The sequence below is a fragment of the Myxine glutinosa genome, chromosome 11 (genome assembly GCF_964187855.1).
Source record: "Myxine glutinosa chromosome 11, kmMyxGlut1.1, whole genome shotgun sequence".
Classification (NCBI taxonomy): domain Eukaryota; kingdom Metazoa; phylum Chordata; class Myxini; order Myxiniformes; family Myxinidae; genus Myxine; species Myxine glutinosa.
The window spans coordinates 35,206,578-35,221,198 of NC_136271.1; the positions used below are offsets into that span (position 1 = coordinate 35,206,578).

Sequence of the window (14,621 nt, forward strand, 5' to 3'; positions counted from 1 at the left end):
ATCTAGAATAATTTCAACATAATTCCAATGAACTTTTGGTTCTAAGTCATCTTGAAAAGTAAGTTCACCCCCACAAAAAATATATTCCATATTAAATGCCAAGTCTGTATATATTGTTACGGTTTCTGCGCGATCCTCGTTCCCTTACCAAGGGGAGATTAAGCCTCTTGTTCTTTTTGGGTCGTCGCAACCGCGAGACTCGAGTCGCCACTCCCGAGCAGACGCAGGACAGGGTTTTGGGACAATTCTCGCACGTACCTAAGTACCTACGCCGCCGCGGAAGCGGGGATCAAGTCTCGCACGAACCACGCGTAATTTGAGTACGTCCGAGCGGATGGCGTACCACGTGGTCCGTGCAGTTACCTTGTATTGGAACCTGATTAGAGCGATATAATTCGTACCACGCTTAGTCAATATATGGAAATGACGGGAACGATCAAATAGAAGGAAGAACACAGGTTTATTTACAGCTATACAAGTCACAGAGACACAGAGCAGGCACTTAAGCAGTCGTAGCTTAATACCCAGACAACGGGCCCGTTCACACTCAGGGGGAATGAAGGAAGGATGGTTCATGCGCTGAACACGCCGGCTTTGTTGTTCAGGAACAGCTCATCCGGCGTGGCCCTCTGCGGTCACAGCACGTCCCTCGATGAAGGCAGGCAGGCAGGCGGGAGGGATCCTGGCAGCGCGTATCTCGAACAAAGGCAGGCAGGCGAATATGCGCGTCTCTCGCCCGCCTCGGCGGTTCCTCACAATGCGATTAATCAATGGCGCGCTTTCACCCTCGTAACTCAACAGAGGATCTGCCTCAAGCTCAACCAAGCATTTAACTTGTAACTCGATTCAACACCGCGCACTCTCAGAACTGTTCGAGGACCCCGGCTCATAACTGAGGTGGGGGCTTTGCGCAAAGGGTTAAATTGCCACGCCCTTAGCCCGCATCGAATGTTCCAAACCACGCCTTTTGACGCAGTGCTAAGCCACTCCCCTCGAGCCCTGATTGGCGGCTCGTGCTTACCGGTCACTCCCACTTCTCCTGTTCCGCCTTCCTTCGGCTTGCCTCGACTTGTCAGGCCGGCCTCATGGTAATTTGCGCCAAAAACCAAAGCATCGAGGCGGCATAAAGCATTGGAAGGAGACCTAACTCTCATTATTCTACTCTATGCAAAACTAACAGGAAAAGGACTATGCTTACATTTACTATGAAATAACTGAACTATCGCGAGGCTACATGTTGTAGTGAGGCTACATGTTGTAGTGTGACTAACTATGAGGGGAAAATTAACCTGGTCACAAGTGTGCCTCACTGACCGGGTCCTCAGTCGAGGTCCTCAGCCTCATCCCGTTTCGACCCTTCAACTGCAATACGGTCAGCTAAGGTGGGCCAGCAGGGGAACATACATCTCCACATGCAGCAGCTACACCTGGATACATACATACCCCCACCCCCAGCTAGTGATGACACAGACTACAGCAACAAAACCCCCTCCACTCCCAGAATCCACAGCCCCTCATCCACTCACTCATGCATCAAAAAAACAACAACAAAAAAACAACCGACCACCTACCTTTACAACTTGCACCACTCAAACAAAGCCACACACACACACACACACACACACACACACACACACACACACACACACACACACACACACACACACACACACACACACACACACACACTTCACACACAATTCACACATCTCCATTTCTCTTCCACACTCAATCCTTTAGGCTGCAATAAACCAGCACCCACAACCACAACCTACACTGTTCGATGTGCCTCCATAAACTTCCTGCAAATCCAAAGTGAGCCTTTCAAGGCAACCTGGGCCACTCTGTCACACATCCTCCTTCTTTCTGTCCCACACACTGCAAGCCGAGCAAGCAATGCAGAAAAGGAATTGCCAATATACCCTCCACACCCCACCTCAAATGGCTGACAAGAAACTCGCCAACTCTTCTCCTGACACTCTGCCTCCAGCTCACTGTACTTTCCTCTCTTCCTCTTGTGCACCTCCTCCATGTTCTCTTCCCAAGGTAGACAATTACCCTAAGATGACCTGTCTTGTTGCACCTGACCAAATGACAATGTCGGGCCGCAACCTTGTCACACAGATCTCCTCTGGGAATACCAATTGTGGCTTTAGGTCTGCCACCACCTGCCAATCACAAGCATCTGACAGCCCTCTTGCTTTCCACCTCCTTCTCTTTCCACCTCTTACCACTTGGCCCTCTTTCACAAACAACACCTCTCCCACATCAGTCTCCTTCTCCACTCTTCTCTCTCTTGATCTGAGCACCTCTTGTTGCACCATCTGCACTACCACCGCCAGCACCTGATCATGCCGCCACTTGTATCTTCCTGCTGCCAATGCTACTGAGCATGCAATCAGTGCATGCTGCACCATTCCCAAACCTCCACACAAATAACATCTCTCCTGAAACAACCCCCACAATCAAGTTTACTGGTGATGGAAGCACATCATGCGTTGCCCGCAACAGGAAACTCAACAATATTGGCTCCATCCTCCAAATCTCTTACGACTTCAATGTCCTCACCCGCACACCTTCCCACCGCGTTCAAGCACTTTATTGTGCCTGTCCGACTGCTTGAACTACTTTGGCAAAGATGACCAAAATCCATCAGTGAGTTAGCCTGAATGAAACCATACACAGTATTCATTGTATTGTCTGTGCAGCTGTTGTAAAACAACAATGGCGAAATTTATTGGCTTGAACTACTTGGTTGTGTTGCGAATATATATATTGTGTGTCTGTGTTGTCACTGAACTCCTCCCTCAAACTTTTGTGACATCGTACCAAACTTCTGGTATGCACATATCTCTCCCGTCGGTATGTCCTAAGGGTATTCTTTTTGAAAAATTTTCCATATTTTTTTTTTTCGGGATTTTTTTTTTTTTTTACTTCAATTGTTTATGAAAGGTAATATCACGTATATTATAACTACATTTGTGCAAAATAATTGTTTGAATTATGATTGGTGTAAACCACGACAAAACGGCAACTCGGGTACAGTCATTTATCTATATATCTGCACATCTGGGCAGTGTCTGTGTTGTCACTTAACGACTCCCTGAAACTTTTGTTTCCGTGGTTGTGAAGTGTTTTAATAACGTGGTGGTGGTTTTGAATCACGTGGTGGTGAGGTATTATGAATTATGTGGTCGTGAGGTGTTTTTAAATGACGTGGTGGTGAGGTGTTTTTAATTATGTGGTGGTGAGGTGTTTTGAATTAGTTGGTGATGAGGTGTTTTTAATTACGTGGTGGTGAGGTGTTTTGAATTACTTGGTGGTGAGGTGTTTTTAAATGATGTGGTGGTGAGTTGTTTTTAATTTCGTGGCTGTGAGGTGTTTTTAATTTCGTGTTTCATGGCTGTGAGGTGTTTTTAATTTTGTGGTGGTGCGGTGTTTTTATTATGTGTTTTATGGCTGTGAGGTGTTTTGAATTACTTGGTGGTGAGGTGTTTTTATTACGTGTTTTATGGCTGTGAGGTGTTTTCAATTACATGGTGGTGAGGTGTTTTCAATTTCGTGGTGGTGAGGTGTTTTCAATTTCGTGGTGGTGAGGTGTTTTTATTCCATGTTTTATGGCTGTGAGGCGTTTTCAATTACTTGGTGGTGAGGTGTTTTCAATTACGTGGTGGTGAGGTGTAATCGTCCCAAATTTCCAGTCTGCACCTACCCCTCCCCTATGTATGTGCTGAGGGGTTCTTTCTTGAAAAAAAAACATTCAACCTAAATCTTCAATCTAAATTGCCTATAAAAATGTAATATCACAAACACAACAAATACATTTGTGCAAAATAATTGTTTGTATTATGATTGGTGTAAATCATGACAACACAGCAACTCAGGTGCAGTCATTATCCTCAGATAAAATCAGCCCGTTCCTCAGTAAAGACGCTTGGTGAGGCGAGCGCAGCGAGCCGAGCCAAGCTAGTACAGTATATATATATATATATATATATATATATATATATATATATTTATCCATATATATGCACACACACTCGGTCCCTGACATTTGCCGGGGATACGTTCCTGGAAAATGCCGCAAATGTCGGCATTGTTTCAAAGGGGAAAAGGGGGACAGCGAATTGCACTAATAGATATGGTAGAGTGTTTTCATTCTGTACAGTAACTCATGGGGGTGACATGTTACGCAGCTGGTGGGATATCCCGTGAAGCAATGTTTACAGTGTGAATGGCATAAAGTCAGCACCTGGATATTTCGTGAAGCAATGCTTACAGTGTGAATGGTGGTATATTCCACGAAGCAATGTTCACAGTGTGAATGGTGGGATATCCCTCGAAGCAATGTTTACAGTGTGAATGCCATAAGCAGTCAGCGCCTGGATATTCCGCGAAGCAATGCTTACAGTGTGAATGGTGGGATATCCCACGAAGCAATGTTTACAGTGTGAATGGTAGGACATCCAGCGAAGCTCGCTTGTGGCGTGGGTGAAATATTTTTATGTGGCTGCCAAAAACCATGAAAACATGAAGTACAGGGCTGCGTATGTATAAGCAGATCATGCTCGTGGAAGACGGTTTTTTTTTTTTTTTGTGTATGTCCAGTTGCTTTGTGCTTAGCTGGTGCAAGATGTGTTTTACAACTGTTATGCTCGCGCTCGTGGAATTTTTTTTTTTTGTGCCTCCAAAAAACTGCGAATACTTGGGACACAGGGCTACGAATGTGGAAGCAGGTCGCAGTCTATCAACCTCGAATACGCGGAACCCGCGAATGTTGGGGTGTGTGCGTGTGCGTGTACATGCGTGCGTGCATTATAACCCTCTTCCGTGCTCTTTATGCAGTTTAAAAATTGTTAACAGGACGTTGGTGTTTCTCCAATGTGCTGGAACATATTGCACCCAACGTGTTTAAAAGTTTGCCTCTTACACTTTGGTAAGCCCAATGCACTCAATATCCGTGTAACTGTCTTAGAAGAATCCATTTGAATCATTGAATGCCATTCAGCCTAAGGTTATCTGGATTCGGCCAAATTGAGCATTTATCTTTACACAACTTTGTGTATAATGGGCCCAGCTCCCAGGGTAGAGAGTAAAAAAAACAAAACATGCCAATAGCGAGAACAATGCCTGCACCATTTAGGCCACCATGGCACCCCAAGCTAAATTGGGAACAACTCAAGTTGAACGAGCAGGGAGAAATATGAATGACAAGGCTTTTGACAAAAAGCCAGGAATAAGGGGAATAAGGCATGGGTCTTTAAGTCAGAGTAGTTGATGTATGGAATGTTCTTTCCTGGAAAGGTAGCAGAAAGAGTAGATATGTTTAATTGGGATTTAGATAGGTACCTGGTTGGATTGGAGATAGTGGTCCAGGCATATTGGCTGGACTTGTGGGTAGCTTGTGTGTGGTTGGGTGATGGTTTTTGGTGTTGGTGTGGTATGGGGGTAATAGTGTGAATGGCCTCCTCCTGCATCTAATGGTGTGAATTACCCAATAAAAATGGGAGGGCAACCAAACTCTTAGGAGAACAATATCCCAAATTGGCTCAAGGTTGTCCACTGGCCAACCCCAAAAAGATCCTTCATATTATACACTGAACTCGTGCACAAAATGTGAATAACTACGACATTATCCCTGTAATGGTGTAATGTTTTTGAATTGTTTGTTCAGAACTGAGTCGAAGCAAATCCAAAATGTCATTGCACCCTTTATCTTTGTGAGAATGACAACAGTTATACAATGTGTACATGAAGTGTTTATAATGTCTCTTTTTATGTGTTTTTTAAAATAATGTGGGCGCAGACGTATCGCTTGACATCGAAGAGTGCAATTTTAGTTATTTATATTTTTTGCTCTTTGATAATTAAGGAAAGGCTACTTAATGCACAGAGATAGGGACAACAGGTAATTGCTGTTTTCTTTTGTTTATGCTGTGTTTTCTTGTTCCATTGCCAGGATTTGCCCATACTATATGAGCAGAGAGCTCAAGCAGAATGCAGATCTACTTTTCATGCCTTACAATTACCTGCTGGATCCTAAGGTGACTCTCGTATACTCTCCCTTTTGCTGTCGCCTGAACTGTGGTGTCCCTAAAGTTGCCAGTGGAAACATAAATTGTTAATTTATCTGCATACAAAATTGCAAACTGGTTGTTTGGCGACTACGATATGGCCATGCCGTTGTTTTTCAGCAGGGGTGACAAATTCTGTGTTGGGGAAATCACTTTTGCTTTGTTGCATTTGTGGTTCGACTTATGATGGCAGTGTTCAGTGGTATTTGACAGGGGGACTTTGTGTCGTCTCTTTGTTTACTATTCATGGTTTTGATGTCTCCTTTACATATTTGAATGACTTTTATTGTACTTACTTGATTCAATGAATGGTTGTTGTTGTTAAATCCCAAATGTGATTTTATTATATATATACAGTCACATGAAAAAGTAAGTTGGAAAATTTGTAAAGTAAAGTTTTGTAAAGTTTTGTATTTAAAGTTTTGTAAAGTTTTGACTTTGTAAAGTTTTGTAAATTTTTGACTTTATGTAAAGTCAAATGTAAAGTTGTAAACTTTACCCCATGTAAAGTTTTGACTTTTTCAACATATTTCAACATACAGCTATTTGATCTTCATTTCAACAATATTGATAATAAAGGTGATATAATATAACAAATATCATGAAACATTTACATTTTGTAGTCCATTGTATTGTAGCCTGGTGTTGGCTTCGCGGTTAGGGTGCCGGCTTGGGATCCTAGGATCCTGGGTTCGAATCCCGATCGATCGCTGAATTAATGCCAGGGGGGTTCACTCAGCCTGTCATCCTTCCGAGGTCGGTAAATTGAGTACCAGCTTGCTGGGATGAATGATCACGGTGTGTACCCCGATTTAGAATAGGTACACCGTATCCCTGCGCATCGTAAGAGGCGACCAAGGGTTTGCGTCAGGAATGGCATCCGGCCATAAAAACATTGCCTCAAACAGGGAACCATGATTGTCATGGGGCCCGCAAGGCTAACCCCTGCTCTAGCGGGGAAAATGGCCTCAAAACGATCATTCATTCATTCAGTCCATTGTATAATTGAAATAAACATAAATGCAAATTTCGCATGTGGAAAAAGTAAGTACACCCCTACATTTATCACTACTTCAAATACCGAAAATTGGAATCAGGTGCACCAGCTCAGGTGCAAATGATTAGAACATCGTTAGAGAGGATGTTGGAGGAACCTGTCTTATTTAAACCTCAGACATTTAGTTTGGCTTGCTCTTTGTTGTTGAAGTGTGCGACGTCACCATGCCTAGATCAAAAGAGCTCTCTGAGGCCTTCAGAAAGAAGGTTATAGATGCCTACGAGTCTGGGAGGGGATTTAAAAAGATCTCCAAACAATTTGAAATCAATCATTCGACTGTCCGGAAGATCATCTACAAGTGGAGAAGATTCCAAACAGCTGCCAACTTGTTCAGGTCAGGCTGCCCCAGCAAGTTCAGCATGAGAGCAGACCGCAAGATGCTGAAAGAAGTCTCTAAGAACCCCAGAATGTCATCACCGGACCTACAGGTAGCTCTTGCCACTGTTGATGTCAAAGTGCACGAGTCTACCATTAGAAAGAGGCTGCATGAATTTGATCTACATGGGAGGTGTGCCAGGAGGAAACCTTTGCTGTCCAGAAAGAACATCAGGGCAAGACTAAAGTTTGCCAATGAACTCCTGGGCAAAGACCAGCACTTCTGGAACAATGTGCTCTGGACAGACGAGTCAAAGGTGCAGCTATTTGGCCACAGTACCAGAAGACATGTTTGGTAAAAACCAAAGACAGCATTTGACCACAATAACCTGATACCAACTGTAAAGCATGGTGGTGGAAATATTATGGTTTGGGGCAGCTTTGCTGCATCAGGGCCTCGGCAGCTCACCATCATAGAATCCACTATGAATTCTTCATTGTGCCAGAGGGGGCTTGAGGATAATGTGAGGCCATCTGTCAGAAAGTTGAAGCTCAACCGAAGGTGGACCTTGCAACATGACAATGACCCTAAACATACCAGTAAATCCACCAAGGAATGGCTGAAAAGAAAGAAATGGAGGGTTCTGGAATGACCAAGTCAAAGCCCGGATCTAAATCCCATCGAGATGTTGTGGGGGGATTTGAAACGAGCTGTGCATGCAAGAAACCCCTCAAACATCGCACAGCTGAAATAATTCTGCATGGAGGAGGCGGCAAAAATTTCTCCCAGTCGATGTCAGAGACTGGTAGACAGTTATAAGAAACGCCTACTTGAGATTGTTTCTGCCAAAGGGGGCAATACCACCTATTAGAGCCAAGGGTGTGCTTACTTTTTCCACATGCGAAATTTGCATTTATGTTTATTTAAATTATACAATGGACTACAAAATGTAAATGTTTCATGATATTTGTTATATTGTATCACCTTTATCTATCAATATTGTTGAAATGAAGATCAAATAGCTGTATGTTGAAATATGTTGAAAAAGTCAAAACTTTACATGGGGTGTACTTACTTTTTCACATGACTGTATATATATACCACAGCTTCAGTTGTATTCATATATGTTAATACATATGAAAAAAACGATTGCTTTTGAAGGGATGGGAGGGGATGGATTTTAAGGAAGGCACGTCCCTCCACCTCCACTGCACTTCCACCAACGCACCTGATCAGGAGTTTGCAGTACGAGCAGGTGCCCGTTCAGCGAGCTGATAAACTTCTCCAAGTCTTTCAGTGTGCAGAGGCACAGCTCTTTCTGTGTTACTTTCCCAAGTATCTTTCAGAAGCTTATTGAGCCATTCCAAGTGACGATCCTTATCCCAGACACATAGTAGATTTTATTTTGCCCTGCTCTCTTCAGCTTCTTGGGGATTCTGTGCAAGCGCACTGACCACTTCTGGGTGGATTACCTCATATTGAAATTGCTGTATTGCTTGGTGAAACAGATCAAGGAGAATATTGTGAAACAACCAAATAGATTATGCCAATGAAACCTCCCAGCCTTCTTTCAGTACATGCCTTACATTACCTATATGATTGGAATTTAACCCCAAATTTGTGGCTGTTTAGTAAACCCCCTCCCCTCTGGTTTAAAAAAAAAAGATTGTTTCTCCACTGGCTGGTGTGTTCAATCCCATTGCCTTCTCGCTCTCGCCAATCCCAGCGGGACAAGCATGGTGAGTACGTGATAAACATTGCTCAGCATGAGTTTTGGGAAGTCTTTCTTCTGCACTAGTTTGTTGAACTGGAATTGTCCCTTTAATCTCTCACGTTACAAAACAATGTTAAACAAATCCACTTTATTTATTTTATTACATATATATATATATATAAAAAATTTTTTTTTACTGCTTTTCAGAGCCGCAAAGCCCATGGAATTGACCTTCAAGGCAGCATCGTTATATTTGATGAAGCTCATAATATTGTAAGTTTTGACTTCTCATCTGACTCCAAAAGCTATCTTTAAAAGGGTGTGATGTGTTGAAGTTTTACTTGTGAAATGCATTCATCCTTTGAATAAAATGTAACTCTCATTTGAATATACTGTATATATATATATATATATATATATATATATATATATATATATATATATATATATATATATATATATATATATATATATGTAATTTTTTTGTTGTTGTTGTTTAATCAATGAATGTAGTGCTTTTACTAATTGTAGGTTGTGGTTTTTTTAGGAACTTGTCAATATTTTAAAACATTGCTTTGTATTGTATTAACTTCTGCATGCTCACATCCCTGCAGAGGGTGTACGTATCTGCACACGTATGCAGTCGAGGCAGGATTGTGGTTGGAAGTACAGGGGCAGGGGTAGAGTATGAATGGGGGAATGGGCCAATGAGTGTTAGGGGTGGTGTTTGTGTGTTAGTGCACAGGATCGTAGAGGTGTGTGTGTGTGTGGTTGTATAATATGATATGTTTGGCTACTTTGTGCATAATTGTATGGAATGTGCAAATCTTTGCTCTACTGATGATGCACTTTTGCTGCAGGGGTGAGGTTGTTGTATACTTTGTGGCTACAACAACCCAAAATCAAATGTGATACATTGGCAGGGGATATTCCAGGCAAAATGTGAATACTTGTTTATTTTAAAAACGTGTTCAGTTGTTGCTCGTCACTAATTGGAATAAAGCTTGAATATTTTATTCTGCCAGTTTCAAAGCCCTTTTGGGGGGATATTGAGGTGATGTATTTTAGGTGAAGGGCATTGGTTTAGCGGGCACGGATGGTTGTTGAGGTGATGTGTATTAATCCTTTAAATCGTAAAATATGTATTTTCAGCTCTGCCTGACACCCCTTCCAATTGTTTATTTTCCATAAATGACCGTTCTTTCATATGTCCATATCATGACGATGGCATTCATTGCACTGTATTGTGACTCTAGGAGCAGATGTGTGAAGAAGTAGCTTCATTTGATCTGACCCCACATGACCTGGCATCTGGCATCGACGCAGTGACATCGTTCCTGGAGTTAAAAGTTCAGACAATGGACCAACATCTGCAGAGTGGGGACTTGGAGTCATCCTCCCCTGCAGGTGTGGAACGGCCTTGACATTTGTGACTGCTGGGATGTGACCATTTGGTTCTGGCTCTTCTTTGTGGTACCTGATTTTGATCAATAACTTTTTGGGCTTGTCTTTCCAGCAGTAAATGTTTCTGTTGAAGATGTTGCAAAAATTAAAAGTGAGTAAAAGCTGATTGTGTTTACATGTATTTTTTGACCTGCAATTCATTGTGTGCTTTTTGTCGATTGGTTTTATTCTTATTTTACTATATCGATGCAAACATCTCACCTCATGGAGCTATTAAATGACAAGGCAGGGACAATGTATACTTAATGGAATTTGAAGGGCAAGGAGATAGAAGGCCTGCAATAGCAAGTCTAAAAGTTGAGGAATAAATACAGCATTTCATGGAAGGTGAAAAGGATTAGACAGAAGTTGGAATATGATACTACGTCGGGGAGAAGGTGGAAGTGACAGCTGTAACGTCATCAGGATGTACATGCCTGACACTTTTTTTTTTCTTTTTTTTGAACCACCTGTCCACCAATTAGATGAGGATGATTCAGCACAGTAAATGTCATGCATTCTTTAAGTTAGTTTGCATTTCAATAATAGTCTTGCTAAGTTCTGTCAGGAAAGGTTACAGCTTGGGGTTCAGTGCGTAATTGTCGAGCCAAAACCTGGATTGACCCATTGATTATCTGATCTGAACCTCTGGTTGATGATGCAGGGAACCCAGGGTCAACTTAGTGGGGCTGCTTAACTGATGAATTGTGCCTTTTCCCTTAAAAGCATGAAACTTTGGCACATGGCTAGAATACCCCAAAAGAAAGATTTTTAGTCCAGGGGGCATCTCCAATTTCACCCCATATGGCGGCCATCTTGAAATTCAGGATGGCCGTCATACAAGACCTGTTTTGATGAATATCTCCATAATTAGAACAGATATCAAAATGGTTGAAGTGCCTATACCTACATTTTTATGGTCTAGGAATCCAATGGCAACATAAAATATTCAATAGTATATGGCAGCCATCTTGAAATCCAAGATGGCCGCCATAACAGACCTGTTTTGATGAATATCTCCATAATTAGAACAGCTATCTAAATGGTTGCAGTGCCTACACCTACATTTTTAGGGTCTAGGAATCCAATGGTAACATAAAATATTAAGCAGTCATCTGAAAATATTAATTTTGCATAGTATTAAGCAGTCTACCCAGCCGCTTCCAGATAACCAGTCACCCGATGTCTTCAGTGCAGTCATTTCAAAGTGCAATCCTCCGAATAGCAGAACAAATCTGTCCTCTCCATATTGCTCATGCCATTTCCATTGAATCTGTTTTGCAATTGCAAATAATGGTTGATCAAGGGCAATGACAGGAGTCTGTCCTGGATTTAGATGTTGCACGGCACTCCCAATGACATCCATGGAGTGTTTTATCATGGCCACAGTGTGTGCACTTTCATGAAACAACGGCATTAGAGCCGTTACAGATGTTGGTCGAGTTGACTGAGACAGGTTGTGAGCATGGTATGCAGCCCAGGAAATGTTCTCTGCACGGGAGGTTGAAGTGTCGTTTTCAATGTGTTCTCTTACGTTCTGGAGCCATTTGTCCTCATTCTCATCTGGTTTCTCCCGTGCAAGGGTCTTCAGACCTATGTCTGGAACTACAGATCCTTTTACACTCGTCTGAATAGGTGGTACGTTCATGTAGTAATTTGGCAAAGGTTCAAGTTTCTTCATGCCGACAGCACCACCAAGTATGGCTCTTCCACGATCAGTACCCTCATCATGTTCCTTTGGATGCTGGAATAATGAGATGCCAGTTCCATGGAAATGGTCTTTTGCTGTTGTCGAGCTCTTATTGACATCTATGTTGTCAACGGCAGATGTAGTGAACAGGTTCCCCTTAAGTTTAGGTGGACACACGACCTGTTCCAATCTGTATAGCCGGCAAACACTATTCCCCATTTCGGTAGATATCTGAAGAACCCTGTCATACGAAATGCTGACACCAAGTTGGAATAGCTTTTCGACCAACTCTCTTTTCCTAGTTTCTGCATGCAACTTCAACCCAACATAAATTGGCACTGGGGTTTCCCGTTCCTGACTGTGTCTTACATAGGTGGATTTATCCTTTTGCTTGCGGACATGCTTTACAGCATTGAACTTAAGAAGCTGTGCTAAGCTTAGTGCAGCTGGACTGGAAGGTTGGAATGCCTGGTCCTTAATACTTGGACCCTCTAGAATCATGTTGACTAGCGATACCAGCAAATCAGGCACAGATTCCTCCTGACATGTTTCACTAAATGAACCATCAAATGGCTTACACTTATCAAACAACTGTCGGCGGATGATTTCAGCTGCCCGAGCAAGGTGGATTGCATCACTATCGCTGTCCTGTTTACACACCTTCGCTAAGGCATGCCCGATGTCCTCATCAAAGACTAACAAAACATCTCTGCCCTTTTTAGTCGCTCTCATATCAGGAAAACGGGAAAGAATTCTCTGCTTGAGCTTTGTAGAATGTATGCGGCTTTCATGCTTGATACCCAGTTGTTCCAGCCGTGAAGAATACAGATTTGAAAGGTCAGCTAGCTTAAATACTGGAGCAGTGGCGGGGTCCTCAAAGCGGCTCTCTTCAATGAATGTCACAAGTTCTGCAAATGCAGTGCTGTGGCGCATGTTATCGCGATAGTCTGCTGGTGCTTGCTCTGTTTGAATGGTGGATGCACGATAATATAGATGCACTAGGCACTTCGCATGGTATTTTGATTCCAGTGCAATCATATCTCCACCGCTGAGACGTCTTAGCAAGTCATCGTCTTCTCCAAGTGCAGCACACTCCCGAACACGTCTGTCAGTCTTGAATGTGGAAACATCATGAAGCTGGTCTTTTCCAGATGACTTCTGGTAGAAAAAGCAGAGGTCTTCACAAATTGACAATGCAGAAGTCGACTGACGAGTGCGCTTAGAAACACCAGATGGACCCTCGCCTGCATCATCAGCCAATGTAGGTCTATCTTTAGAACGTTTCCTTGCACGTTCCAGTTCCGTATTGTTATACTTCAGTCTGCAGGACCTATGCCAACAGCCATTATGTGCAATAAGGGCTGCCTCAATACCGTCACCTTCATCTAACGCATCAATGTTTATTGTCTTTGGTAGTAGACCGATTTTATTAAATTCACGGAGGTTTGCAGTCATTGTTTTGTAACCAGCAAGCACTGTTTCACCCTTTTCCCCTTTTCGTTTTTTTGGATGCTGAACATCCTCAGCTGTTGACTCCTGGCACAAAATGCACAGTTCCCATTGAATCTCCCGATGCCGTTCAGCAAGAGGCTGTGAAGGGTCTACGAGTTTCATCCGCTTTGACATCCTCAACGGCGGACACGGTGATGACTTCTAACGGTTACCTCAGAAGCAGATGATTGTCCTGAAATGAGAGAAAAAGAAAACAAAAATAGGTTCATCAAAGGGCATCTGAAATGAGCTTAACAATATAAATACAAATTGCATTTGGTCACGAAAGTGCAGCTTCAGAGATTTCTTGACCACTGAACCAAAACCTAGGCCTGAATATCTTACAATACTCGGATGCATTACATAATACGACGTGAATAAAAATGGTGCCTAGATGGTGGCCATCTTGTGATGCCACACATTAACCAATATTCTACGTTTTCATTTGATCATTGACCCAGAAAATTGGCATCAGCGTTAAAAAAATAATTACTTTCATAGACGCTTTAAATCACAGAAGAATGCCAACCTGGTAAGAGTATTTATGTGCTTTCCCAGTTTGCATGATACTATGCAAAATTAATTTTTTCATATGGCCGCCACATACTGCTTAATATTTTATGTTACCATTGGATTCCTAGACCCTAAAAATGTAGGTGTAGGCACTGCAACCATTTAGATAGCTGTTCTAATTATGGAGATATTCATCAAAACAGGTCTGTTATGGCGGCCATCTTGGATTTCAAGATGGCCGCCATATGGGGTGAAATTGGGGATGCCCCCTGGACTAAAAATCTTTCTTTTCGGGTATTCTAGCCATGTGCCAAGTTTCATGC

At 42.5% G+C, this 14,621-nt stretch overlaps 1 protein-coding gene across 1 annotated transcript in view; it reads left to right on the forward strand.

Annotated features, from left to right (window-relative positions):
- Positions 1 to 14,621, forward strand: part of RTEL1 (regulator of telomere elongation helicase 1) — a 131,949-nt gene that overhangs the window by 23,068 nt on the left and 94,260 nt on the right. The window contains exons 8-11 of the mRNA XM_068104061.2: positions 5,960 to 6,044; positions 9,369 to 9,434; positions 10,418 to 10,568; positions 10,678 to 10,716. Coding sequence (XP_067960162.2) covers positions 5,960 to 6,044; positions 9,369 to 9,434; positions 10,418 to 10,568; positions 10,678 to 10,716 — 341 coding nt within the window. The remainder of the gene's footprint in view (positions 1 to 5,959; positions 6,045 to 9,368; positions 9,435 to 10,417; positions 10,569 to 10,677; positions 10,717 to 14,621) is intronic.